Source organism: Lonchura striata, chromosome 17 (genome assembly GCF_050655825.1).
Source record: "Lonchura striata isolate lonStrDom1 chromosome 17, ASM5065582v1, whole genome shotgun sequence".
Taxonomy (NCBI): Eukaryota; Metazoa; Chordata; class Aves; order Passeriformes; family Estrildidae; genus Lonchura; species Lonchura striata.
In genome coordinates, this window is record NC_140719.1 from 11,319,280 (window position 1) to 11,347,080 (window position 27,801).

Genomic DNA, 27,801 nt, shown 5'->3' on the forward strand with positions numbered 1-27,801 from the left:
GAAAAAGAAAAAAAAAAAAGGTGACACACGAAAGCAAAGCAGAAGAAACACTGTCTGAATTTGTTTTCTCAGCTGTCTTGGCATTTTGGATATAAACAGGTACCTGGGGCATAAACGCTTCAAGATGCTGATGCTACACAGCAAAGATGTTGCTACATGAAAGGCAGCAGAGCCCAGTAAATTCCCGTGTGAGAGAAATGGAAATTCCTAATAACCCCCACCCAGCACCTCATAAATAACCAGCCACCCACCTGCAGGATGGGGGAAAACTAAAACTGTGCAGGTTTGGGGCTCTCTGGGCTGAGCTTCGGTGCTTTTCCCCTGTGCTCTCAGTTTCCCTGAGAAAATCCCATTTTTGGGGGAGTGATATATCCTTTCCCCATGGAAAGAACAACCCCCACCCTGTTGCTCCTGGAGGGATGGATTTCCATCCCAAAAAGCTCTGTGTTGACACTGGGTGAGTGTCACTGGAGCTGCTGTAGCCTCCAGGTCTCTCCCAGCAAATAAACAAACTTGTGCTGCTCCTGCCCTCTCAGAAACACCATTGCCCTGTGGAAAATCTTCCTTTGGGCCTCTCCCTCCCTCCACTGACATTCCTTTGGTGCAGAAGTGCAGTGCCCAGAACGTGGCCACCCACAGGGGTTGGTTTGGGCACCAGAACTGGGCTGGGTGGCACTTTGCAATGGACTCAAACCTGCTTTTTTAGCCATCAGATGCTGTCCCATGAGCAAAGCCGAGGGTGTCCAGTGAGATGTGGACACCTGCAGAGGATGGATCTGGCACTTTGGCACATCAGCCCTCGGGCTTGGATAGCTGAGGCTCATCTGCAATCCACAGGACGAGACATTTTGGATTTTAAAGACACCAGAGGTCACCAAGGAGTGGCTTGGACACATGGGGCTCCGTGTCTTGCTGTACCATGGCCTGGGGAAGTGCAGATGGGCTGGAGAAGCTCAAGATGAAACATGACAGCAACTGGCCTGAGGCAAGTACAGACCAAATCAGGCAGAATAACAGGAGAGGCTCTTCATCAGGTGCCATGGAAAACACAGGCTTCTGTCCTTGGCTGGGCTCAGACATAGCTGCAGGAGGTGGGGCTGCCTCTCCAAGCTCTCTGACTGCATCTTTTTTTCTCCTCAAGTGGATTGCAAGGTTCAAATGCTTCCCGTCTGCTTAGGAAACCAGCCTGGAAAAGCTCTAAAAAGAAATAAAAGCATTGGCACAGCCATCAGGAAAGGGGAGAGGGCTGGGAAGCTCAGCTCTGGAGACACAGCTTGGGAGAGCTGTGCCTTGCACGAGAGGGTTTTCTGGGATGCAGCAAGCCAAATTCCTGCCTCAGCTCCTGCATTTGAGGTGGATAGACCCATGCTGTCCATCCAAAGCTCTGCCACGCTCAGGACCTGGAAAATCAGTGTTGTTGGCAAGCTGAGAAGAGCAAGGTTGTTCCTGTTTTGGTGTCACCAGACAAGGTGCCATGCAGCTGCCACCTTGGTGTTTCTCTTCTTAAAAAACATAAATAAAAACTAAACCCACAAAGAAACACAGTTCCCAAACCAGATCATATGAAAAAATGTATTTTTGTAATCTCCACTGTGGTTATTTGACTAATCCCCAGTGGAGTGGGGAGTGGACTCCAGGAATGGTCTGCATGATGAGGGGTCTGCTCACTGCTGGAGATTTTCCCAGATTTCATGGGTAAAAAAACCCACTTCTCCTTCTTTCTTTCCCTCTCTTCTGTGTGTTGTTTTTTCCCTACATCTCAAGGAACACAGTCCCTGTTTATTTCCTGGAATGGTGATGTGTCCCTCAGCACCTCTCCTAAGAAGGAGCAACAGCTTGTCAGGTCCTCAGCAGCTCCAGGGTAATGCTGGTAGCAGGAAAATCCAGACATCTTCCACTGGGTTTGTGCCTGTAGAGATTGGGGACGTGGAGGACTCTCCCAAAAACATGTGACTGTGATGGATGGATGGATGGATGGATGGATGGATGATGGATGAATGATGGATGGATGAATGATGGATGGATGATGGATGGATGATGGATGGATGATGGATGGATGGACAAACAGACAAGGGCAAGGGTGAAATGATCCCACACTTGTCCTGTTGTTGGAGGAGGCTGCCTGGCTTGGCAGCAGGTGTAGCAGAGCAGGTAACACTCCCTGCTGAGGGCTGCCTTTATCTTTGGCTGCTGGCTGGGCCTGTGCCATCTGCTGTGCCCGGGGTGGCACTGCTGCAGGGCGGGCTGGGCATGGGGCTGAGCTGGGAGGAGTCAGCTGTCCCCTGCCCAGCTCTGCAGGGAGCTGCAGCACCGATTTTCTGGATCAATGGAACAAACTCCTTACGTGTCTGATCCCTGCCCATCTGTCTCTTGCACTGTTTGTGTCAGCTGGGCTCAGCCTGATCGCAGGCAGGTGCTGTCGAGGTGCCCTGTGAGATCCTGTCCTACAGCCCCTGGAGTGTCTCTGACTCTTCAGGCCAGGGATGTGGCACTGATGCTGTTGAGATTTGCAGATGGAAGGATTTAAGTAGCCCCTGTCTGCCCAGCCCTCTGCAATGCTTTGCCACAACTCCCAGTCCAGCACGAGGATGTGTTTTTGGGGTTAACACCATGGTGGAGTGACCCCAGTGATCCCAACTTTGCACCTTCAACCTTGAGAGCTGCTGCCAATCTCCAGCAGCCCTTTGGCATTTAAGTCTTTTTATAGGATCCCATTTGTGGAGGCTTTGCCTTTCTCTCAGGCTTTCGTGTTATTTAGTAGGTGTTTCATCTCCTCTAATGTGCCCAGAGGAATCTTGGTGCATCTGTGCTGCTGAGGAAGGCTTGGCATTAAGCAAAACCTCCCCTCTTTCTGATGCTTGGAGAAGCAGGAGAGGGGTTGGAGGGGTGAAATTGAAGCAGGATTTTCTGATGGCTTAAATAAGAAGAAGAATCCACACCAGATGGACAAAAGCCACGACGCAAATCTGAGTTTACCTGGCTCTGGCAGCCCAGCAGACAACATTGGTGGGCCTGGGGAGCTTCTGCAGCCCAGAGAAGTTTGCAGAAAGGAACTTCTTGCTTTTTTGCATAACAGCTCTCACATGGAAGAGCCTGAGCTCTGCTGACATGTAGCAAACAGCAACACTGAGGGAAGGGAGGGGGAGCCTGGGAGCTGGGTTAATGGGATCAGCAGGCAGAGAGGGCTCCTTTAGCCTGTGTCTCAATTTCCTGGGGTTTATTTTTATTTTACTTTATTTTATTTTACTTTATTTTATTTTATTTTCCTGGAGTTTCATATTGTAGGTTTTCGTTTTGCACATGGCATAGAGCTGGTCCCACCGATGGTCTGAAAAGCCTCGTTGTGTCACAGACAGCTCTGCTTTCCCCCAAACAACACCTGTGCCCCTGCTGCTCTGCCTGAACATCCCATAACCTGCTTCAGATGCAGTGCTGGGGTAATTGTTGATAAATAGCAGGGTTCTGACGTTACTGGAGTGCCTCAGCAAAGAGCTGGGTGAGTTCAGAGGGTTGTGCCTCATGGCCAGAGATGCTTGGGCTGTTCTCGAGCAGAGTGGGCTAAAATGTGCAGTGGGAAACAGAAAAGTGTGGGATTTAGGGTCTGTGACAAGGTGATGGAGAGAGTTCCCACTGTAATTGCACAAAGCTGCCTTCCAGGTGTAGGAAAAGCGTGTGCAGGTTTCCAAGGGAGGTCATTAATAATAACAATAATAATGTTGTTAGCGTCTAGTAAGTGTTTCTCATCTCTGAGCTGCTGGGAGAGAATTCATCAGCATGTGACAGGCTGCTGGCTAGATCATTCCCACCCCACAGGATTTGGGACAGGTCTCTCCTGTCTGTCTGGGGCTTGCCCTGAGGTTTGGAGGTTTGCATGGAGCTGCTGTCCCACGGGAGCTGGAGAGGGGCACAGTGTGGCCTCCAGGGAAATCCAGCACTGCCAGCCTCAGAGGTGGCTGAACTTGGGATTTCTGCTTTAAACTGACCTGTTTCCTTTAGGATTCCCTGATTCTGTCCCTTCACCTCGTTCCCTCTCCTGCAGTGACTCGAAGTGTCCATCCTTTGTGCTGCTTTCCATCATTTATTTTTATTTCCAGGATCTGTCCCTCTGCAGAGAAGGGATCAGAGCTGATTTCCCAGGCTGAGGCTGCTCCCTGCCTTCCCCAAATCTCACATTCCATGGGATATCCCAGTCTGGCCACAGTGGGAGCAGGCATCAGAGTGGGGTGATCCTGCAGGATGCTTTGGGGTTTGTGGCCACCGGTGGGGCCTGGGGGTGACACTGTGAGAAACACTACTCCCAAAAACTTTAAAAGGTTTATTAAAACCTTATCAAAAATGCAGCAGACTGAATAGATAAAATATGGCACCAGGAGCAGAGGATTTTTCCCACCATGTACTCATCCACGCAGTGGAAGTTTGGCCTTTTGACCCTTTAGCTCCTCCAAAATTCTGTCCATTGGCTCCTTCTTCACTGTCCAGTGCTGGAGATCACTTCCTTCAGTATTGATTGGAGGTCAGCTGTTGCCAGCTCTCCCAAATGTCCCAAACCCGGGCCACCCCCTGATAACAACACAAGGGGGGTAAAACATAACTGTAAACCTATAAAACTTCTCTTAAAATATGTACATATTTGCCTTTTAATTGTGAGAGTCAGCCATCACACTGTGGAGATGACAGTCTGGTCAGAGAGTGAGAAAGCCAGATAAGCTTTCCTATGAATTGCTCTGGGAAGTTTCAGGGAGGCAGAGAGAAAGAATGATAAACAAATGGTAAACAATCTGCAGGTGAGGTTTGTAATAAGTTGTTTTCCTCATGTTTACTGAGTGGTGTCTCCTTAATTAGCCAGTCATGTGAAATGTGTTGATTAAATGACCATTCAGGCCCAGCTGAGTGTATAAAAGAAGGGGTTCCAACAAACTGGGGGCTTCCAGCCTTCTGACCTAGAGTCTGTGTCACTTACCTATGACAGTCACGCTGTTGATCTGTCACACTCTGCCACTGTCCCCACTGTTCATCTGTCACACTCTGCCACTGTCCCTGTGTGTCCCTCGCAGCCGTGCAGGAGGAGAGGCAGCGGGGGAAGGACCGCAACGAGAACGAGGTGGAGTCCACGAGCAGCGCCAACGAGGACATGCCCGTGGAGAAGATCCTGGAGGCTGAGCTCGCCGTGGAGCCAAAGACAGAGACCTACATCGAGGCAAACATGGGCCTGACCCCCAGCTCGGTGAGGCACTGAGCCTTTGGGACATCAGGAGTGGCCATGAGGACAGACAGGGGTTGTCCTGTGTGGGGAAAACAAAAAAAAAAAAAAATGCAATTCTTGGCTCTGCTGTAGGCTCTGTGAGTCAGCTCAGCAGCAGGAGAGCAGAGCCAGCAACGTTGGGTGTCTGCTGTCCCACAGCCACAGGGAAGTGGGAGGTGGTAAGGAGTAATTAAAAGGGCTCGCAGAGAAGGTTTTATTGGAAATTACAGCCCTCAGTACTAAAAGGCAGGAAGGCACTCTGCTCTGAAGAGCTCAGAGTCCAGTCCAGGCAATAAACAGACCTGTGTGGCTGAAGTGCAGAGAGATAAGAGCTGGAGAATGAAGGTGTGACTTCTCAGGTGCAGAATTATGCACTGCTTGGCTCTGAGGAGTGAAAAGCTAGAGAAATTTGCCTATGAGTTGGCTTTCAAGTTCTTTTCCCAGTTAGAAACTGGCATTATAACCCAGCCTGCTTGGGGTATCTGGGCTGGACCAGGATGTTGTGGGACAGGGAGATGGGACAGGAGCAGCCTGGGCTGGTGGAAGGTGTCCCTGCCCATGGCAGGGGGCTGCAATGAGATGATCTTGAGGTCCCTTCCAACCCAGACCAGTCTGGGATTCTATGGAGAGTGAGGGGAAGGGAAAGGGGCCCTTTCCTATGATAATCCCTTATCGAAATGGAGAAATCTCCCTGCAAAGCAGCAGCCTCCTAATGTGAGGGCCAAACCCTCCTCTGAAATTCCATTTCCAGGACAGACCCTCTGCAGCCCAGGCAGTGTTTAGGGGGCAGTCCCCACTCCTCCATAGCCCCTTTTCCCATGAAAGCAGTGGGAACAGAGAAATTCCTCTGGGAAACAGCAGCTGAGGCTGCAGTGGGGAGCCTCTGCTGGTGGCCACAAAGTCCTTCGAGGGACTCAGAGGTTGAACTCTGCCAACACTTGGGCTGGCTGAGCCCAGAGAGAAGGTTTATGCACTGAAATATCCCTGTGCAATTCCTGCTGGGTGGCTGAGCTGATGAAATGCAGCTATTCTGAGCAAGTGCAGGGACTCTGCAGTGTTTATTCTCTGTTCCAACAATACTTTTATCTCTTTATATGAGGCTTGGAGGGTTTGAGTGAGAAATCCCTTCCCCATGGCAGGGGGTTGGAAATAGAGCATCTTTAGGGTCACTTCCAGCAGAATTCTGTGAGGAATCTGGCAGTCAGGACATGTCTAATTGGCTTTTTGGGGATGCTCTTTTTGCAAGACAGCTTTTTCTAGCATTCCTTAGTTGGCTTTTGTATATTCAAGGCTTCATGTTATGGACAGAGCCAATCCCTCAGTGAAACTCTCCAGGATCAGGCAGAGAATCAGGTGGAAACCTTCACCTGCATTTACAAGGAGGATCCCATCCCCACTAAAGAGCTTTTTTTTTTGGAGGAGTTATTAGTGAGGAGCTCAGAGAGGCTCTGACTGCTCTCAGGATCTAAAATCCTTCAGGGGGAGCTGGAACCAGCCTTGTGCTGACTTGAAAACAAACCCCAGAGAGGGAGCTGAAATAAATGGCTTCGTCTGGCACCGCGGCTCCTCAAATTGAAAGCCGGTTCCTGCATAATTCAACACGCATTTCTGCGAGCAAGGATGTGTGCTGCATCTAAATAGAAGCAGGAGGCTTGTTGCAATGCCCTATTATTGTCAAGCACGAGGTGACATTTGTAGCAGGTTTAGCAGATGGATGAGATCAGCAGCTCCCGGTGACGAGGCCACCACGGGATGAGGAGAGGGAAGACAGAGGAGCTGCTGCCCTTCCCCAGAGCCCAGGTGATGGAAAGGCAGACAAATCGAGGCCCTGATAAACACAGGGAGAACATGAGCTGTTTGCTGTTGGCCTCGTGTGTTGGGTGCTTTGATTTCTGCCTCTGCACCTCAGGCTGGTCACCTGCAGGGACATTTCCAGCTGGCTGTGCCAGGCTGGGATGGGGATGGCAGGGTGATTTAGGGATTAGCACCCTTGTCTCCCACACAGAATGGGTTAGAATGGACCTTAAAATCATCTTAAAACCTTAAAATCATCTTAAAAGCACCTTCCACTCTCCCAGCTTCTCCAGGCTGCATCCAGCCTGGCCTTTAACTCCTTCAGGGATGGAGCAGCCACAGCTTCTCTGGACACGCTGTGCCAGGGCCTCCCCACCCTCCCAGGGAAGAATTTTTCCCTAATATCTGCTCTAACCCCACTCTCTTTTAGTTCAGATCCATTCCCCCTTGTCCTGCTCTCGTGTCTGTGGCTGTCCCCTTGTGCCACGTCCCTGTCCCAGGGGGTGGCTTTGCCTCTGCCCCATGCCTTGGGAATTTGGGCTCCTGCCCTGCAAGCACGGCCTGGGATGGGCTCCTGGCCAGAAGGCAAAGCCTGTAACTGAGAGCTCTCCTCCCCATTAGGTTTTAACTGGCCTTTGAAGGCCTGGTTTCAAGTCACCATTTTCTGGAAGGTGCCTCCAAGCTGCAGTTTTCCAGGAGGATCAGGTGCCCTTTGGCTCTGTCACACCCCGGCACCGTGCCCTTGCTATTTGCTGCAGGAGGGGATTTGCTTTCTGTGCACAGGGAGGCTTTCCAGCACTGCCATTCCCCTCCTGGAGCCAGGCAGGGCCCTCTGGACACTTTTAGCTGCTTCTCAGGCTCCAGTGATCAGGTTCTGCCAGGAAGAGCCGTGGTGGTTCCAGGAATTGCCATCTGAGGTGGAACTGAAGCCGAGGATGAAGCTTTGGAGCACCAGAGTTTGGGGACAGCTTGTGCTGCCCACGGAGGGACAGCCAGGGCTGGGGCACCTGGAGCCTGCCCTGATGAAAGCCTTGGCAAAAACATCTAATTTACCTAAATTATCCCTTCTGTGGGGCTCTGCAGTCACTTGTTGCTGGAAGGGTTGTGTTCTGCTGGAGCACAGTCCACGATCCCCATCCCACCTCACCTGGATGCCAGGATTCTCCAGCTGGCCGAGCAGTCAGGGATGACACCTCTGGTGTCCCTTCTCTCCCTTCCTGCCTCTGAATACCAACATTCCCAGTGAAACCCTGAACCCTGCAAAGCTCCTCCTCCCAGGCACTTCTGGCTTTTCCCCTTGTCCCGGGGAAATCCCATCGTATCTCCTTCTCCCAGGAAAAACCCAGGCTCTTCTCACCTCTCCCTCCTCAGGGAAGAGCCCCAGCTCCCTGGCAGTGAGAATGCCCTGGGGGAGCTGCTGGAGTGGGGTGGGACGAGGGGGGCACATCCCTGTGCCAGCCTGTGCCCATCCATCTCTGCACGCGACAGGTGGAAATACTTCCAAGGCAGGTGCCCCGAGCTTGCCAAATCCTGGCTATTTTAATCCTGGAGGATGGGAGATGTTGGCCACCGAGGCACAGAGCTGTTGGGTTTGCTGCCAGGGTGCTGGGCAGGGCTCTGAGGGGTGACTTGGTGATGTGGTCCTGCCCTGCCCAGCCTGGACACTGGTGTCTGCCCTTCCCCCTGCGAGCCAGGGCTGAGGAAAACACTTCTGCAGTTTGGAAACTGCTCATTTAAGGGCATGGAGAGAAGCTAATTGTACAATGCAAGCTGCTGGATATCAGCAGGGATTACAGTGGGAGATGGGAAGGGTTCATAGATCCCTGTCCAGAGAGGTAAACCCTACAGACACACGTGGATCAGCGAGCTCAGCCTTCCCCAGGGTTAAACAGGCTCTTCCAGTTCCTAATCACAAATCCACTTGAGCTGGGAGCAGTTCCTTTAAACAGGGATTTGCTGTGTTTAGGCTGACTGTCCTCCTTGAGAGCAGATGGTTTTTGTTACTGGATAATATTTCAAAGGAAAGGGGTTTTCTCTTTTCTTTCTGTAATGCCCCCTCTGGTGCTGGTTTATGAAGCTGAGAGATGCTGGAGTTTGCCCTTCCCCAGGCTGGAGCTGCTTGGATTCATCAGTCAGGGTGATGGATATGAAGTCTCAGCACTCCCAATCCCCATGTTGGGGCTTGCTAAAAACTATTACAACCCTTGTGGTGGAGCAGCCAAATCACTTCCAGTGCCTGTGGGTGACAGCACCCACCTCGGGGATGGCAGGCAGGCTGCTCCTCCAGCCTCTCTTTTCCTCACTTTGCCTTTTCCAAGCATTTCCATCTTTATTTTATTTTTTTTGGCAGCCCAATGACCCGGTGACAAACATCTGCCAGGCAGCAGACAAACAGCTCTTCACCCTGGTGGAGTGGGCCAAGAGGATCCCCCACTTCTCCGAGCTGCCCCTGGATGACCAGGTCATCTTGCTCAGAGCAGGTGAGTGACATCTGTCCCCACGTGGGCAGTGCTGAATGTCCCCTGGGACGGGCTGGACCCTCAGATTTAGGTCCTGGCAGCTTGAAAATCTTTGATTGATTCTTGATAGGCTCTGATCATTTGGTTTTTAAGTAGGATTTTGAAAGCCTTCCATGGGATGTGTTGGTGAATTGGATCCAAAATGGCCCAGCTTCATCTCTGGTCCATGAGGAACTCAGAGATGGGTGCTGGGTGACTTAAACCAAAGGAGTTAAACTCTGCCTTCCTCCCAAATTGAGCCTTGAAAGACCAAGCAGGCTCAAGCCCCCGTGAAATTTCGTCAAACTGAAATGTTTGATCATAATTAAAACCAGAAAGGAGAGAAAAGTACATCTCACTTCTTCTCCCACCCACCAAGATGAAAATAGAACTCTCAGGGCTTATTTTAAATTTCCTTGTGCAGGAGGGGGGCTGCAGGAGCAGGATTTGGGAGGTGGAAGCAGTTGGCTGTAGGAATTCACCCTGTCGAGTGGATTCAAGCTCCTGCTGCTGTACAAAGCTTGTGGAGGGCAAGAAACCAGGAGCAGAGCTCGGGAAGGATGTGTTGGAGACATGGAGTTCTTTGTAAGCCAGGGACTTTGAAGTCCTTGGTACTTTTAAAGTTCCTTTTATTTCCCCCAAATTCACTTTTGTTCAGGTCCTGCAGCCCGTAGGTGAAGGTGTCACCAAGCTCCATGGATTTTGGCAGAGCTGGCTCTGGGCCCTGTGGAACATCCCAAGTGTGGATTTGAAGAGGATTTCTGGAGCCTCTTGTGAGAGGGGATGAGCAGGGAAGCTTCTCTGCTTCCCTGGGATCTTTGAGGGCTTTCTGCAAAGAGCTGAACTCAGACAAAGCTCTTGGGAATTGGAACCCAAACCCACCATGGCAGTTCAGATTTTCCTCTCTCTTTAGCAAGCAGCTGATTAAAAGTGGAGCTGGAGAACTCCTGACCTGTGTTCTCTGTTTGTGACTCACTCCACACAGCAGGAGAGGGGCTGCCAGCCCCATCACATCCCAAATTTCGTGGTGGCTCAACCCCTGAGACTGCTGAGCAGCTCCCTGGAGCTTTATGCTCCAGACAGCTCTGCCAGAGCCTCAGATAACCTTCCCCAGGTCTTCTAACCAGTAGCTGGATGTATTATTGAGTGGCCTGCTGAGAACAGCTGCCCATGAAATATTGAAGCACTAAAATCCAGCTAAGAGCCTCAGTCAGGCATCCTGGGAGGCAAAACAAGTGGAGCACACAGCTCTGGAGGAGCAGTGCTGGATGGGCTGGCAGCAGCTCTGCTTAAATCCTGAATCATTTAAAAACACTCCCTCTCTGAGCTGTTTGGAAGGGAAGGAAACCTGACTTTTTAGGCGTGTTTTCCACTGGTTCTCTTGTTTCCAAGCTGAGACAGGAATAACCTGATGTTTTCCCAGCCTGGCAAAGGATGCTGAGCGTTACATCCCTGCAGCTGCAGCTGGCTTTGTAGGGCTGGTGGGGAAACTTGGCAGGGAGGTGGATTGACAGGATGGGCACTGCTCTGCCAGAGTGCCTTCCCCATGCCAGAGGAGCCAGAGCAGCCCTGGAGGCTGCAGCCACCCTGTTAGGTGAGAAAGGAGTCACAGAATTCTGCTCTGCCACTCCAGAGCTTGGGCTGAAATGCAGAACTCTCAGGGGAGACTTGGTTGCTCTCTAATTCCAATTTGCTGCCTGTGGTTATAGTGAGTTTTTCCTGCCTGCCTCTGTCTTGGCAGCTCTTTGGGGATACTCTGGTGAAAGCCAAGGTAGGAAAATTTTCCCCTTTTCAGCTGAAACATCCCAGCTCTACGTGGGAATAATCCAGAGGAAGGATGCTGATGAATCCAGCACTCCTGCACTGGAATAAGCCCAGTTTGGAGTGGGTGTGGAAAGCCAGCTCTGGTTCCAGGAGCTTCTGTGGGGCTGTGTGACAAATTCCCATGGATCTGCCTCCTGGGAGTTCCTCTTCCTCCTGGGAGCAGGGTTTTTCTGCAGGCTCCTTCTCCTCCATCCCCCTCAGGTTTCACAGTGTCGCAATCCCTGTGAAAGTGCCAGGCCTCACCCAGTAAATAGCCAAAGAAATGTTCCCGTGGCTGGGGTGGAAACATCCTGTGGCCACTTAGGAAAGAGTGAACTTTATTCCTTGTCAACATTTCTGATGGCACAGCCCAGGGCTGCAGCAGAAGGTAAATACAGCACACATGGGCCTTGTGTTTATTCCAGGCAGTGAGATGTGCTCTTGTGACAGGAGAGGTGAGGGATATTGTTGTGTTGCTTTTCCAGCCTGGAAAAAAAAAAAAAACAAACCAAAAACCTAAATCCAAATATCCTGAGGTTTCTGGACCAGGACTCCAGAACATGTTCAGGCCAAGGGTGTTGCCGAAGACCCCCTCTTGTCTTAGTGAAGATGCTGCTCCTGGCTGGAAGTCACTCAGATTTCCACCCTTCAAGCTTGCCAGCATTTCATCTTGTTGGAGCTTTGTTTCAGGAATTTTGGAGCTCAGCCTGTGATGGATTTAGGAACTGAAGAGGTGTTGGATTGGGAAGGGGAGCTGCAAGGTGTGGAGGTCACATCTCCCTTTCCTTCCCTGTCGGTCTGGGCTCAGAGGATGTCATTCCCACATCCCAAAGCAGCCTGTCCAGCTGATAAGACTAAAACCTGTTTTCCAAGCAGCTGTGGAAGCAGTCACAGACGTGGGACTGTGCAGAGAACAGCCCCAATCCCTCCCAGTGCTTTCATGGCAGGAGCAGCAAACCCACAAATAAAGCCAGAGATTTCGTGGTGCTTTTTTCAGGGCTCAGGGCTGGTGAACTTCTGTGGCCTGAGGAGGAGCCTGATGAGCTGATAGCAAGTGCTGATAGGGCTGGAGCTGCTGGGAGGCTGAGGGCAGAGGGGGCTCCACACCCACTGGGAGCTTCAGGCAGAGCTGTTTGCTCAGTGTCTGCACGGTTTATAGAGGAAACTGCTCCCCTTATTAGCTTTATTTTTAGTGCACTGGGTTCCTGATGGTTTTTTTCCTTCCCTGACATCCAAGAAAAAGCTGGCTCCCCCTTCCCTTCCCTTCCCACATCCAGCCACGTTCCTGCACCAAAGGCGCTTTCCTCCTGCTGTTAGACAGGCGACCTCACCGAATCCCAAACCCCCCGAGGATCCCATGGCCCTAACCTGCAGCCTCGCTGGTTTTCTCCTCCCCAGGGTGGAACGAGCTCCTAATTGCCTCCTTCTCCCACCGCTCCATAGCCGTGAAGGACGGGATCCTGCTGGCCACGGGGCTGCACGTGCACCGGAACAGCGCCCACAGCGCCGGCGTCGGGGCCATCTTCGACAGGTGGGCAGGGATGGAGGGCTGGGCTCCTGTCCACCACCGTGCCCGGACACCCCCAGCCCTGGCTGCACCCCAAACTGCCTCCCTCCCTGCTGGGGGGGTCCATCCCATGAAAAAACCCCTCCTCTCAAACCTACCGACAAACCAACGGCCCCAAACAGGGAGGAGGCTGCCCAGTGCAAATCAAAGCCCCTTTCATGGGCTCCAGATGCCTTCTAACGTTACGAGGAGGCCACTCCTTTGTTCCTTTTCATCTTTAATTGGACCAAGCCGTGATTTGATTTGCTGTGGGAATCCAGGGCTTCCCTCTGGCTGCCCTGGGACCCTGGCAGGGGTCAGGAACCCCCTTGGACAGAGCCCCCAGAGACACTGGCTGTGATCTCTGTCCATGGAAAAGAGTTTTCAATCTTACAGCATGAATTACAAGCTCTGAGTGTTTGATATCAGTAATAATTAAGTGTGGCACAGGTGCAAAAGTAAAATTTTAGGATTCTAGATGAGGGGTCCAAAGGGGACAAGATGGAGGAAATTGGGTGTGCCTTGTCCTTTTTCTCCTTCTTCATGCCCTCCATGTCTCACTGTGGTGTTGGCATTTTTCTGTTGGTTCAGGCTGGGGACACACTGTCCAACGTAGGTGACAGATATTGGCACGTTCTTGTAAATGCAGCCCAGGGAGTTTCTGGTATTTAATGTTTGTCACATCCCACTGAGGGCAGAACCCCACACGCTGCCCTGCAGGACAGAGCTGGGCAGGGCAGCAGAACATGTGAGAGATAAACAGAATAAACAACCTGGAAACCAGCACAGACCAATTATGGCTTCTGCTTTGGCAGCGGGGCTGACAGACAGAGACTTTTACAATCTGGGAATCATCAATACCTCAGATTCCAACAATTTGCACAATGAGAAGGCCCTGGTGATGCTCAGCAGGTTCCACAGGCGTGTCCTGAGGGCTCTTTAATCCCAGCCTTTGGGAAAGTGTTTTAAAGCCAGACTTGCAGGGTTTTTGACCCACAGCATGACTCCAGACGCTGCTGAAATGTTGATTTCTCTCCCTGAGACTCATCTTGAGTTGAAACCAAATCACCTTTGCTGCTCTGCTCGGTGAGGAAATTGTTCTTCGGACCTGGGTGACATCATTTGTTCCTGTGAGGTCATAAGTGCAAGATCATGACTTTGCTGCAGGATCTAACATGAAAAACTGGGCAATCAGTGGAAAATACTTCAAGACCGACACCTTCAGTAAGAGCAAAGGGAGCAATAAAAATTACCGGCAGAGGAAATTACTTTTAGATACCTGTTGGGGTGGGTTTTTATTGTTATTTTTTATTTTTAGGCAGCTTTCTCAGGTGCCAGAGCCTCTCGGTGAATGGATGAAGGCGGTTTTTATGGTCCCTGTTGTATCTCACAGGAACTATTGATGTTCCTAATGAGCTATTTTTGATGGAGGAGGAAAATGAGGCCACATCCTCAGCTGGTCTAGGCCAGCACCATCCCCGAGTTCGTTAAACGTGACCGGAGCTTCTCTCTCTGCCTCTGACACCTGGGGCTTTTCATTCCCTTTTGTTTTATTTCCTTTCATGCTGACTCTGTGCTTTCTCTGTCCTTTTGCAGAGTACTGACAGAACTGGTGTCCAAAATGAGGGACATGCTGATGGACAAGACAGAGCTGGGCTGCCTGCGAGCCATCGTCCTCTTCAACCCCGGTCCGTGCCTGGCTCTGCTCTCCTGGCCCCTCTTGCCTGCTCTTCCGTCCTTTTTGGCTCCTTTTCTTCCCCCAAAAAGCCCCTGCTTTTTATATTTTTTATTGGAAATAGCAGAGGGCACCCAGATGCCATAGGGCAGGAAGGGAGGCAGGGGTGAAAGTTGGTTTGGTTTGGGAAGGATCTTAAAGTTCATCTTGTTCCAAAGCTCCTGCCATAGGCAGGGATTTTGCACTGTCCCAGGTTGCTCCAAGCCCCGTCCAGCCTGGCCTTGGACATTTCCAGGGATCCAGGGACAGCCACAGCTTCTCTGGGCACCCTGCTGCCAGGGTTGAAGCATCCTCACAGGGAAGGATTTCTTCCCAAAATCCAGTCTAAGCCTACTCTTGTTCAATTTCCAGCCATCCCTGTCCTGTCAGATCTCCCCCTTTCAGAGTGACTGTGAAAAGAAAGTTCAGGTGCTTGAGGGAATTGTCCCTGAATTGGAACAAAGTGGGATCTGGATGTTGTTGAAGAGAAAAATATGGATTAGAGCAACACCAGAGCATGGAGATAATTGTCTCTGCTTCCCAACCTCGCCATCCATGGGCTTTTATTACCTGCATTTCAGGAAAAGCCCTTTGCAGACCTGGAGAGGCTGAAAGACATGAAATGTGCTCATAAAATACACCAAACCCTCCATTTTTGACCACAGTTCCACAGACTCTGGTCATGCTGTTCCCTTTTCCGTCTCAGCCCCAGCTGCCCAAGGGAAGAAGAAATTTCAGTGCCAGGGTTTTTCTCCAACAATCCAGGGAGCAAATCCCTGTGCAGCAGGAGCCAAGCCTGCACATACCTGCACAGCTCTCTGGGGGGATCTCTGCATTTCAGAGCGGATCAGAGCAGAGCCAGATGGCAGCCAAGGACAAACCTCCCCATCCAGCACCACCCTGCCCTCCCAGAGCACAGTTTGTGCCCAAGCACAGCTCCTTGCCTGGATTTTCCCACCAAAGCCAGGCCAGGCTGTTCCAGCAGTGTTTATTACATTTTTTTTGGGTTTGTTTTTCTTCTTGACCAGTTTGGTGGTTTTTTTTTAGTCGCGCCCCCCCACCTCCTTGTAATCAGCAGTAATTTATTGTCTGTAATTTGGGATTAGCTGTATATGGTCAAAGAAGGGGAATGTGGAGAGGTTCCCGTGGCACATGTGCTTGGGGATATCGATTTCTGCACTGTCCCTTTCACCCTGCTAAAAACAGATCCTCGCTGTGTCCTGTCCCGGGGGCTGTGCCAGAGCAGGGGCTTCTCCTTCAGCCCCACCACAGTGCTGGAGGGGGAATAAAACCCTTTGAAATGAGGGTCTGGGACCACTGGAATGAGCCAAAACATTTGGGGCTGGGGTGTGAGGTTGAGGAAAAATCTGTAATTGTGGGGTAAACCTCTTGAGTGCTCCCCAAATCCCTGGAGCTCTGAGCCTGCAGCCACGCTTTGGTGGGTCTGGAAGAGATGGAGGGGAGTGCACAGAGGGCTTCCTGTGTTTGGCTGATGGTTTTTGGGTTGCCTTTCAGACTCCAAGGGGCTGTCGAACCCAGCAGAGGTGGAGGCACTGCGGGAGAAGGTGTATGCATCACTAGAGGCTTACTGCAAACACAAATACCCCGACCAGCCCGGCAGGTGAGCTCCCTGTGCCCCTCCTCTTGCACCTTCCCCCCCTGCAAACCCCCCGCAATGGGTGCTGCAGCCCCCAGGGTCCCCTCTCTGCTCTGGGCTCTCTGTTCCCAGCGATTCCCTTATGGACAAACCCCTCATTTCTACCCACCCCAGCTGCCAGCATCCCTAAAAATCCTCCCCCGTGCAGTGCACAGAGCTCTTTATTCCCTTGCCAGGAAATCCAGCAAGGTGGGCAGAGCTGAGGAGCCACCCCCAGCTCCCCCAGCCCCAGCAGTGGGATGAGCACATGTGGGAAGGGAAGGGAAGGGGGTATCATTTCCCTTTTGGAAACCACGGCCAGCGAAACCGCAGCAAAAATAGGACTCACATGGAGTTAATTTTCAGTGGCAGATGAGCATCATTGCTGGGAAGTGAAAGCCTCAATTGATGCTCTTTTTCTCCCCTCCCTGCCTCCCCCAATCCAGCTGGGAATGGGAGGGGGGATTAGGAATGTGTTCCTGGACAGCTCTGGAGCTGAGTGGGCGCATTTTCCCAGTTACAGCCTGGAGCTGGCAACTGCCAGTTCAGTTCCTGACAGCTTCTTGAGAAAGCAAGCAAAGCACTGGAAGCTGCTACTGGTGCATGAAAGTTGGGGAAAAACAGCCCAGGGATTTGCATCTCACCTGCATTCCTAGCCCCGTGTGGATGGTTAAATGAAAAGGATGCTTTCACAGCAGTGAGAGCAGTGGGCAGAGCATGCCCTCCCTCAGAAGTGATGCTGGAGTTGGTTTTCCCCCCGTTTTGGGTGCCAGAGTGCTGGCAGATGAAGAAAGGTGTGTTGTGAAGGGATTGCTGGTTGGTTTGAGGCAGGCAGAGTGGGGATGAGGGTGCCATGGGGTGTGCTTGGTTTGTGGTGAGCTGGGGGGTGGAGGGATGAGCACAGGGCAAGGAGCAGGGCTGTCACTTCTCCTCTTCCAGAAAGCTTCATTAAATTGCATTTCTGGAGCAAACCCAGAGCCAGACCCTGGACTTTGGCAGTTGTGGTGTTGCAGAAGAGCTGTTCTGGCACCAGGAGAGCTGCCTTGGGAATCATGGCCAGCAGCTCTTCTGGATGATTCCCTCGCTGGGGCGAGCTCTTGCTTTGCACACTGTGCAGGATCTGCAGCCCTGGCACACACAGGGGGTGGCACAGGGACAGCCCCACTCCCCAAACCCCCACCAAGCCACCACGCCTGGCAGCACAGCCACTGAGCCAGCAGCTCCCCAGGGCTCTGCCTCAGTGCTCACAGGGAGTGTGTGCAGCCCAGAAGCTGCACCAGGGGCTCTGCAATTTAATCTCTCACTGCCTTGGAGTGACCTTGGGCTGGGAACTTTCTTGTGTGGTGTTCACACCCATCCTTGGTGCAGACCTGAGGGGTTCAGGGATGTCCTGAGCGCTGTGCCTGTGCCCTGCATCCCTCAGTGGTGGCACCATCCCAGGAGGTGCCTCAAGAGGATGAACCCATGGGCTGGGCTTGCACAAGAGCTCCCCAAAGTTCTCTGAAACTCTGGGCATCTTCCTGGGGCTGCAAACAAGTTCTCTCTGTGGTTGAGCCACGTCTGGGACCTTCCCCTGCTCCGTGCTGTGGGATTTCTGGAATCCCCACTTTTGCAGGTGCCCCAAATCCCCACCCAGCAGCAGCTTGGGAGCACCCTGTAAACACCAAAAGGGAAATTTTCTGCACAGAGAGGCATTTCCAGGAAAAACCCAGCTCTGCTCCCCCTGCCCCAGGGGGGGCTGGGTTGCCTACGTGACACCCAGCAGCCTCAGGGAATCAGGAATCAGGGCTCTTCTCTCCCCTCCCTGCCCTGGCACGTTGTGCTCTGGGCTGGTTATCTCACAGTTAAACATATCCCAGGGCTGGAGCCATCATCTGGTTTGGTTTAAAGTGAAACTTCCTGAATGGGATGGTAGGACTGATTTGTTTTTCCTGGCTCTGCTCCCACCGTTCTCGCCAGCTCAGCAGAAAAAAAAAAAAAAAAAAAAAAAAAAAAATAGGGAGAGGGAACTGTGCATGCATATAGAATATCTGTGAGCTTGTGCATGTCTCCGTGTGTGTTTTCTGCAAGGTCCCATTCTCCCTGGCCCTTTGCTGCTGTTCAAGCCCTGATTTTGCAGCAGGAAAAGCTGATGGCTCTGCTGTGGCCATTAAAGGGCTTTTTCCCTGGCCTGGGAGCACTCACACAAGGAGGTGACATCCAGTGGCACCTGGGGTGCTCCAAAGCTCTCTTGCAGGAGCTGGTGGCTTTCTCCTGGCCCCAGAGTTTCTTGTCACCCTCTGAGCCCCACACCCAGCAGCTTTTCCCTGCTGAGGATGGCTCACTGCTGCCAGCTCTCCCCAGCCCTGCTGTGACCTGAAACCATCTGCTCCAGGCAGGGCAGGGTGTGGGGAAAGGGTTTTTTGGTTTTGTTTGCCCTCCTCAGAGCCCTGGGAAAAGGGGAGAACCCCTGGTTCTGCTCCTGGGAAAAGGGGAGCACCTGCTGGGGCTGCTCAGGAGTGCCCAGAGCCTGCAGGAAAAGGGGCATCACCCAGCCAAGTGCCAGCTCACCCCCCTGGACATCTCCTCCAGCCCCTTCCCAGCTTTTTGCCCTTTTCCCTGACCAAAACCCGAGCTGCTGATGTTGCTTGCAGCACTGCCAGTGCCAAGGCTGATCCCGGGGTGCCTCCTCTGAATGGTTGCATACAAGGATCCTCAGCCCTGGCTGGGCCCCTGGTGTCACCCTGCCTGGCCAGCAGCCCCAGGGCTCAGCTGGGGATGCTCCAAGCCCAGTGAGGGCTGCTGGGGCTGCTCAGGAGTGCCAGAGCCTGCAGGAAAAGGGGCATCACCCAGCCAGGTGCCAGCTCACCCCACTGGGCATCTCCTCCAGCCCATTTCCCTGACCAAAACTTGAGCTGCTGATGCTGCTTGCAGCGCTGCCAGTGCCAAGGCTGATCCCGGGGTGCCTCCTCTGGATGGCTGCAGTGCAGGGACCCCAGGAGCACCTTGGGGTGCCCCTCTGCTTCAGAGCTGTCCTTTCCTTTCTTGTTTCATATCTCAGCTCCGTTCCCAGCACGTGTTTGTTGTGAATCTCCCCGAGGCTGGGCCAGAATTCCTGACATTTCCCCGCACAGCTCTGGGTGCATCCCCATCATTTGGCAGCAAGAACTCCGACTCCAAACTTGAGGAGGGGACCGGGACAGAAGCAAGGCTGTGCTTGGGGATGCCTGACCGTGCCGTGTCTCCTTTCCCCCAGGTTTGCCAAGCTCCTGCTCCGCCTCCCAGCCCTGCGATCCATCGGCCTCAAATGCCTGGAGCACCTCTTCTTCTTCAAGCTAATAGGCGACACGCCCATCGACACCTTCTTGATGGAGATGCTGGAAGCGCCGCACCAAATGACTTAGAGACCTCTGCTGGGTCAGTCCCTCGCCCGGCCGGGCTCCCTCGGGGCCCTTTTTTCTGCTTTCCTCGGCCCCCCAGCCCGTGTCCCTCGTCTGCTCCGGGGGACCCCCGGCCCCTCGTCGCCCGCCCCCCTGTCCGTTCGCTGTCACTGCTGCGTCTCCAGACCTGCTCGCTGCTTCCCCGTGCTGCCCGTAGAGAAGTGGGAGCGGAGAGAGCTTTGCCAACCCCCTCGCCGTGCCATGAGGTTTGGGATGAGCCACCACGGGCTGGTGTCACCAACCCCCTCCCCAACTCCCCTGGGGACAAGGACGGTGCCAGCCCCTCGGGGCAGTGGGGTTTGGACGAGCCTGAGGGGGAGTGGTTGGACTCTGCCAGATTGCAGCTGGGCTATTTTCAGAGGATGGAGTTTTTGGAAAAAAGAGAAGAAGAAGACAAAAAAAAAAAAAAAAAGAAAAAAAAAAGAAAAAAAAATTCTATTTTTGGTTTTTAACTATTCTTAGTAGTCTCGGTAGTTACTTTGCGGAGGGAGAGGCGGTGCCCCCTGAATGAGTCACCCGTGGCTGCACAGAGCTTTCTCCTTCCTCTTCCTGAGGATTTGGGATTGAGCTGAATCCCAAAACACAGCCCTGGTGCAGGGAATGCCCTTTGGCCACCCCGGAGGGTGCCAGGGCATCGCTGCTCTCCCCAGAGGTGCGGAGTGAGCCAGCTGCAACGCTTGCTTTAAGGCTGCCAGGGACTCCCCGTGGCCCTTCCCCAGCTCCTGGGGGCTTGCTGCCCTCAGCAGGCATCCCAGTTCATCCCAGTGCTGCCCCAGTTCATCCCAGTGCCACCCCAGTTCATCCCAGTGTCACCCCAGTGCTGCCCCAGCATCCTGCTGTGACCCCACTCCAGTGTTTCAGGGTTTTGGCTCACCCAGGAGGCTGCTCCTGTTCTTTCAGCCCTGCAAAACACTGCAAGGCAACAGTTTAGTGGGAGTGTTCGGCCATGCTGCTTAATTGCAGCTGTTAATTAGTGGTGAAGCAAGAACAGGGCTCCCCCTGCCCTGGATCTCCCCCGTGGGGGATGTGGCAGCACCATCCTCCGTGTCCTCTCCGGGATTCTGAGAGCACCGAAAGCACCTTGGCTTTTGCACAACCCTTTCCTTGAGTCTTGGTGTGACAGTGGGGAGCTGGGCAGGGTTTTGGGGACAGGAATGTGTCCCCCCAACCCCACGGGATGGGATTCCCCTGGGAGTGTGTGGCCAGAGGTCAGCGAGGGAGAGATCTCCCCCCTTCACCTCCTCCTCATCAGGTGTCTCCACGAGTTGGAGAAAAAACAAAGCAGAGGGAATGATGAGGGATTTTGGGAAGGGTTTTCCCCTGAGAAGGAGGTGCCTGTGGCCAAGGACTTCCCCAGCATTTCCACATTCTCTGTGCTTTAAAAAGCAGAGGATGAGGGTCCCCAAGATCCTCTTGTTGCTCCCCATGGTTTGCAGCTGGTTGAAAACTCCTCCTTTGTTCCTGGAGGGGATGGAGCAGCACCCACCACCTCACTCCCAGCTCTGTTTTGGAGGGGACACCGTTGCCCCCTGCCTGTTGTGGTCCCAGCTGGCAGCTGCAGTGCCCAGCTCCATCCCCTGCAGCTCCAAAATTCAAAACCCACTCAGGATTTCAGGTGGCAGCTCCCCCTGGGGCTGGCCCGACGTGGCGAATCGGCAGAGGCAGGCAGAGCGCCTTGGCTCTGTTTCCCCAGCAGCCTGCAAGCCACTGAAAATATTATTAAACAGCTTCACCCTGCAAGAATTTGCCAAGAAAACGAGGCAGGAGGAATGAAATCTGGCGAGGGTGCCAGCAAACACGAGCAGGCTGTTCCCTGCCAGCGGGAGGCTGGCGCAGCCCCGGCGGGGTGCAGGGAGGTGGCAGAGCCCCGAGCCCACCCAGCCCCTGGGCAGCCCCCAGGCCCTGGCAGAAAGGAGCCTGGCACTTGCTTGGCACGAGGAAAGGTTTTGGGGAAGTTGGTGGATGTTGCACTGGGATAAACCTGCTGGTCTCTGGTGGGTGGAGCTGCTTTTTCCTGGGGGAGGGCTGGGGAGAGGCTCTTGGGTGCTGTGGTGGCTGCAGGGTGGCACGGTGGGAGATCCTGTCCCATCCCATCCCAAATCTTCTCATCTCGCCCCATCCTGTCCTGTCCCATCCTATTCCATCCCATCCCTTTCCATTCTGTCACGTTCCATCATCTTCCATCCCCTTTCCTCCCATCTGTCCCCATCCCATCCCATCCCAATCTCCTTATCCCATCTCAAACCTTCTCATCCCATTTCCATCCAAACCTCCTCCCCATCCCATCCCATCCCATCCCATCCCATCCCATCCCATCCCATCCCATCCCATCCCATCCCATCCCATCCCATCCCATCCCATCCCATCCCATTCCCATTAGCATCTGACAAGGGGGAGGCTTTGCAGGCCCCAAGTTCCAGCTCAGTATCATCCCTGTGCCTCAGTTTCCCTGCTGGAGCAGCACAGCCTCAATCCATGCCCGTGGAGGAGAGGATTTTGGGAAAAGCTGAGCCTTGTCCTGGGGATTTCACTTCTCAGCTGGTGAAAGGGAGTTGGGATTCCCTGATCCCCCAAAGCCCGGCCCAGCCCCTCCATCCTCACCCCAGCCCTTCCCGGGGGAAGGAGAAGCTTTTGTGTGTTGGGAACAGCCTTAAAGCAACGAGCTTTGCATGAGTTCCAGTCTTTCCTTTGTATTCTTTTCACTTCGGGCTTTTATTTGTTGTTGTTGTTGTCCTCATCATGATAAGGCTGAGTGAGGAGAGCTGAGGTGGCTGAGGGAAAACAAAAAGCACAGGATTCCCTAGAGAGGCTGGGATGTGGACTCCACCAGCTCTCGGTACTCTTGCAAAAATCTGCTTTGTGATGCTTATTTTAACTCCTCCTTGTTGGTGGGACAATCTTTAATTTTTAAAGATTGCACCAACATCAGCCTCTCAGCCAGCTGCTGCACGTCCCACCCGCCCCAAGCCCCTCCAGGCCATGCCCAGCTTCCCTTGGCACTGGAACCATCCAGGAGCGCCCCTGGGGCCCTTTGGGGCAGGGGGTGTGGGAAGGGCTGGGCTGCTGACCCCAAAACCAGGGTGGGCTGATGGTCCCAAAACCAGGATGGGCTGATGGTCCCAAAACCAGGATGGGCTAATGGTCCCAAAAGCAGGATGGGGTTGATGGTCCCAAAACCAGGATGGGGTTGATGGTCCCAAAACCAGGATGGGGTTGATGGCCCCAAAAACAGGATGGGCTGATGGTCCCAAAAACAGGATGGGCTGGTGATCCAAAAGGCAGATTGGGCTGCTGATCCCAAAAGCAGGCTGACCCCAAAAGCAGGATGGGCTGCTGACCCCAAAAGCAGGATGGGCTGCTGACCCCAAAAACAGATTGGGCTGCTGATCCCAAAAGCAGGATGGGTTGATGGTCCCAAAAGCAGGATGGGGTGCTGGTCCCAAAAACAGAAGGGGGTTGATGGCCCCAAAAGCAGACTGACCCCAAAAGCAGGATGGGTTGATGGTCCCAAAAGCAGGCTGATCCCAAAAACAGGATGGGCTGGTGATCCAAAAGGCAGATTGGGCTGCTGATCCCAAAAGCAGGCTGACCCCAAAAGCAGGATGGGCTGCTGGTCCCAAAAGCAGGATGGGGTGCTGGTCCCAAAAACAGGATGGGCTGCTGGTCTCAAAATCAGAATTGGCTGCTGATCCCAAAAGGTGGCTAGGTTGATAGCCCCAAAACCAGACTGGGTTGATGGTCCCAAAAGCAGATTGAGCTGCTGACCCCAAAAGCAGGCTGATCCCAAAAACAGGATTGGCTGCTGATCCCAAAAGCTGGCTAGGTTGAAGGTCCCAAAAGCAGGATGGCTGACCCCAAAACCAGGGCTGGGGCTGTGCTGACCCCAAAACCAGGGCTGGGGCTGTGCTGACCCCAAAACCAGGGCTGGGGCTGTGCTGACCCCACAGGGCTGGGGCTGTGCTGACCCCACAGGGGCTGGGGCTGTGCTGACCCCACAGGGGCTGGGGCTGTGCTGACCCCAAAACCAGGGCTGGGGCTGTGCTGACCCCACAGGGGCTGGCTCGGGGTGTCTGTGTGTCCGTGTGTGTGCTGTAGATATCGACACTGTATGATAAATACCCCACTCACATATACACTTAGAGAACTGTAGCAATTACAGACTTTTCCTGGCTTTTTGTGGTTTAAGTCGCTTATTTTTCCTGGTTTTTTGTTTTTTTTGGTTTTGTTTTGGTTTTGTTTTTTCCCTCTCCTCGCTTTTTATTTTTGCTCCCATTGTATCTGAATCCCTTTCCGAATTGGCAGATGCCAAATCTGGATTTTTATTCCTCGAGACAAAGGAACTGCATCTATTTTAAGATGCCTTTTTGTTTTGTTTTTCTTCTTTTTGTTTCCTTTTTCTTCTTTTCTTTTGTTTTTCTTCTTTTCTTTTTTCTTCTTTTCTTTTGTTTTTCTCTCTTTTAAGCAGGTGGTTTGGAGTAAAGAATAGCTTTAGCAATTCCCAATACTTAGTGATGGATGCCTTGGCTATGGGATACATAGAATAAAAAAAAAAAAAAGACATTAAAATTTAGAATGACAAAAAAAAAAAAGAGATAAGGAAAAAAAATATCTAAAGCATCAATAAAGTTAAAAATCTATTTTTGTACAAATGTAATTTTATCCCTTACCATATCCTTGGATATTTTCTTTCCTGGATTGTTTTGTTTCTTCTACAGAGATTGTTATAAACTCTCTCTATTTTTTCTCTCTTTCTCTCTGTAAGTGTTCAGCCACAGGGATCTGGAGAAGAGGGAGAAACTTCTGACCATGTTTTAAAGGCTTTATATGAAATCTCTTTTGAAATAATTTTTTTGAATGAACTTTTTATTTTTTTTTTCCCCCCCACTTCCAAAATCTTTTTGGGGATGGGAGGGGGGTGGGAGGGAGGGGAGGGCTGGTCTGGGGGTGTCTTTTTGTCACGTATCTCTGGCGTTCCTGCAGGTCTGTTTTACTGTGAAATCACTACCGTATATTATTATTATTCACTTCAAAAACGACAAAAAAAAAAGGTTAAAAAAAAAAAAAATTAAAAAAAAAAAAAAAGAAAGAACTGCTGCTGGAAACGCCAGTATTTTGAGAACAATTGTATTAGCATCGTGGGGGGAAAAAAATGAGAAGGATAAAAATGAGAAGAAAAAAAAAAAGAGAAAAAGAAAAAAGGAGAAAAAAAAAAAAGAAAATATATGAGCATTTTAAAATATAACCCAGTGCAAGTCCTCGTTTGTTCTTATTGGTGTGTCTCGAGTTGTTCACTGGGGGGGCACTGCAGATCCAAGGAAAGCCGGGCTGGCTGCAGGACGAGCAGCCCCAGCTCTCCCAGGGACTCCTTCCCTTTTCCAGGTATTTCCCACGTGGGATCTCCCCTCCCTTTGTGGCTCGGGGGTGCCCAGCGATGGCATCTGTGCCCCCGGCTGGCACCAAGGCCACCCCCGGCTCCGAGGGAATCCCAATTTCTCGGGGTGAGGTGAACAGTCCACTTCACCCCTGGGCCCATCCGAGGGGCGTTGTCCAGCCAGCAGAGAGGAGTGTCCTCATCCTGGCTGTATTATTTATGAATAATTATATTTATCTATCCTCTCCAACAGTTCCCCCGTTCTGTTAAACCATTTGAAATGCTAAACATTGATTTAACTACTATTTTCTGCACACTCTGAGGTATACAGGGTATTGCTACTGAAACTACACTCATTACTTTGAGAACAAAACTACTTCACAGAGTTCCTTCAGCCAAGGTGCAAAGCTCAAACCATCAAATCAACTGTTCAGCTGAATTACTGATTATAATAGAGGTGGCATTTATTTCTTTACTGAGCCAACATCTTAACTTGTTTAACTGTTTTAGTGTAATGGAAGAATGTAACTGAGGTAACATTATCAAAACTTTCTGGAAAAAAGGTCTTCTAATTAACCAAGTTGAAAAAGGACTGTCAGGGCTTGTGTCAGCTAGAGGTGGTACCACAGCCTGCAGACCTGGCTAAAGCAACCCAGGCTTTTGTCTTTGTTGACTCACAGGTGAGAACTTCAATACAGAAATTAAAACAGGAGAACAAGAGGTCGGGATTGAGAGGGAATTCCATGTTCAGACTCAGGTGTTGGTTATTCCTTATCCGTGTCACAGCCTCAAACCATGAGCTCGGCAGCGTTTTCATTAGCAGGGCACAGAATGGCTAATTAACTCTTGTTAGAAAATCTTTTAAAACTAAACTATCCCATTAAGAAAGGACACCTGGATTATTTTCCCTTGTAACCCAATAACCGACCCCCCAAGGCCGCAATGTGGATTTTTCTGTCCAGTCACAAATCACCCAAACCCATGGAGAAGGAGGAAGAAGAAGGTGAAGAAGGAAGAAGAAGAAGGTGAAGAAGAAGAAGAAAGTGAAGAAGAAGGTGAAGAAGGAAGAAGGTGAAGAAGAAGAAGAAAGTGAAGAAGAAGAAGGTGAAGAAGGAAGAAGGAAAAAGAAGGTGAAGAAGGAAGAAGAAGGTGAAGAAGGTGAAGAAGGAAGAAGGTGAAGAAGAAGGAAAAAGAAGGAAGAAAAAGGTGAAGAATAACCTGCCTCCACCCTAAATCCTCCATCTTGCTTCATATTTATTTCTATATTCTAAAACCCCAAACTCTTAAGTTTTCCACTCTGTGATGTTACTTCTAACCAGCTCCACACCCCTAATCCCACTGCTATTAATCATTTTTCAAAGCCTGTTCTGTGGCCTCAGGTCAATGCAGAGTTCTCCTGTGGGTCTGTGCCCTTCAGCACAGAAAGTTTCAAATTCTCAGCATCCAGGGTTCCAAAATCCGGGGGCACTTCCAGCACGGGATGATGGCGATGTTTGGTAGCCCAAATCCCTCCTGGGGTAGTCCCCGGAGCAGGAGAGCAGAGGGTGGTGCACCAGGAGCCTTAACCTGGATTTATTTCCAGGTGTAAATGAGATGGAACTCGCTCTTCTCGTGTTTCCAGCCGGGATAAATCCTCCGGCGGATGGAGGTGGAAAATAGATGGAAAATCAGAATTTCAGCTGCGTTAGCGCCGATGTGTCTTTTCTCATTTGGGAAAAACGAGGTTTTGTCACTCAGGGAGCACCGGCAGGAGGTTTGTGGAGGGCAGGGGAAGGTGCACAGGGGTTTTTTCCCCAATTTTGCCCATTCCCACTCCGTGCCCCGCTTCGGGAGCCCCCAGGGAGGCGGCAGCGCCCGGCCGGCCACGCTCCCACCCCAGCTGCGCAGCGGCTTGTGTGCCTCGTTAACCTCGGTGTTTGCAGAGTAAATATTGACCAATATTGACCTCCCGACCAGGGCTCGGCCCCTTCTCCCGGGTGGAGCGGGCGGGATGCGCGGGGCAGCGCCGGGATGCTCCGTGCGCTGCCCGGGTCACTGCTGCCCTCTGCTCGGGACACCGCATCTCCCTCTGAAAGTCTTTTCTTTTCTTTTTCCTTCTATTTTTAACTATGCTCAAAACAGAAAAGAAAGCTGGCCACTGATTTTTGGGGTTTTTTTGGGGTTTTTTTGTTTGTTTGGTTGGTTTTGCTTTTTTTTGTGGGTTTTTTTGTTTGGTTTTTTGGGTGGGGGTGTGTTTTGTTTTTTGTTTGTTTTTGTTTTGGGTTTTTGTTTTTTTTTTTAAATTTTTGTTTCTTTTTTGTTTGGTTGGTTTTTTTTTTTTTTTTTTTTTTTTTTTTTTTTTTTTTTTTAATCTTGTGTTTGGTTCCTGCCGTGTTCTCTGCTTGGGGAGCACTCCCAGAGCCCCAAACCTGGGAAGGGCTCTGCTCTTCTGCCCTCCCTCGAGGAGGAGAAGGAGGAGGTTTGCACCTCGGCCAAGTCGCTGTTGTTTTTCCAGCTTCTACAGAGATCCAAGTGCCTGTTTTGACTCTCCTCCCGATTTCCCTGATACCGGCAGATGATTGTAATGCAATTAAACCTCTCACCGGGCTGTTGTTGAGTCTCCGGGCTGGGGTTCGCCCTTGCCCTGGGAGCAGCGTGGAGACATCGGAGCTCAGCGCCGGCACCCGGAGACTCCGGGGCTCTCCTTTAGCAGGAACACCGCGATTCCTTAAATCCTGAGCTCTTGGAGACTTGGGATCGCAGGGCACTCCAGCTTCCCCTGGGAAAAGCCATTCCCTG

General features: G+C 51.8%; 1 protein-coding gene across 2 annotated transcripts in view; it reads left to right on the top strand.

Moving 5' to 3' along the window:
• The window catches only part of RXRA (retinoid X receptor alpha), a 102,790-nt gene extending 77,883 nt beyond the window's left edge, over nucleotides 1-24,907 (top strand). For both annotated transcript variants that reach the window (XM_021543580.4, XM_077787911.2), the window contains exons 5-10: nucleotides 5,055-5,224; nucleotides 9,387-9,516; nucleotides 12,736-12,868; nucleotides 14,480-14,571; nucleotides 16,113-16,218; nucleotides 19,469-24,907. In XM_021543580.4, the coding sequence (XP_021399255.3) occupies nucleotides 5,055-5,224; nucleotides 9,387-9,516; nucleotides 12,736-12,868; nucleotides 14,480-14,571; nucleotides 16,113-16,218; nucleotides 19,469-19,616 (779 nt within the window). In that variant the 3' untranslated portion in view covers nucleotides 19,617-24,907. The remainder of the gene's footprint in view (nucleotides 1-5,054; nucleotides 5,225-9,386; nucleotides 9,517-12,735; nucleotides 12,869-14,479; nucleotides 14,572-16,112; nucleotides 16,219-19,468) is intronic.
• The last annotated feature ends 2,894 nt before the right edge of the window (nucleotides 24,908-27,801 follow it).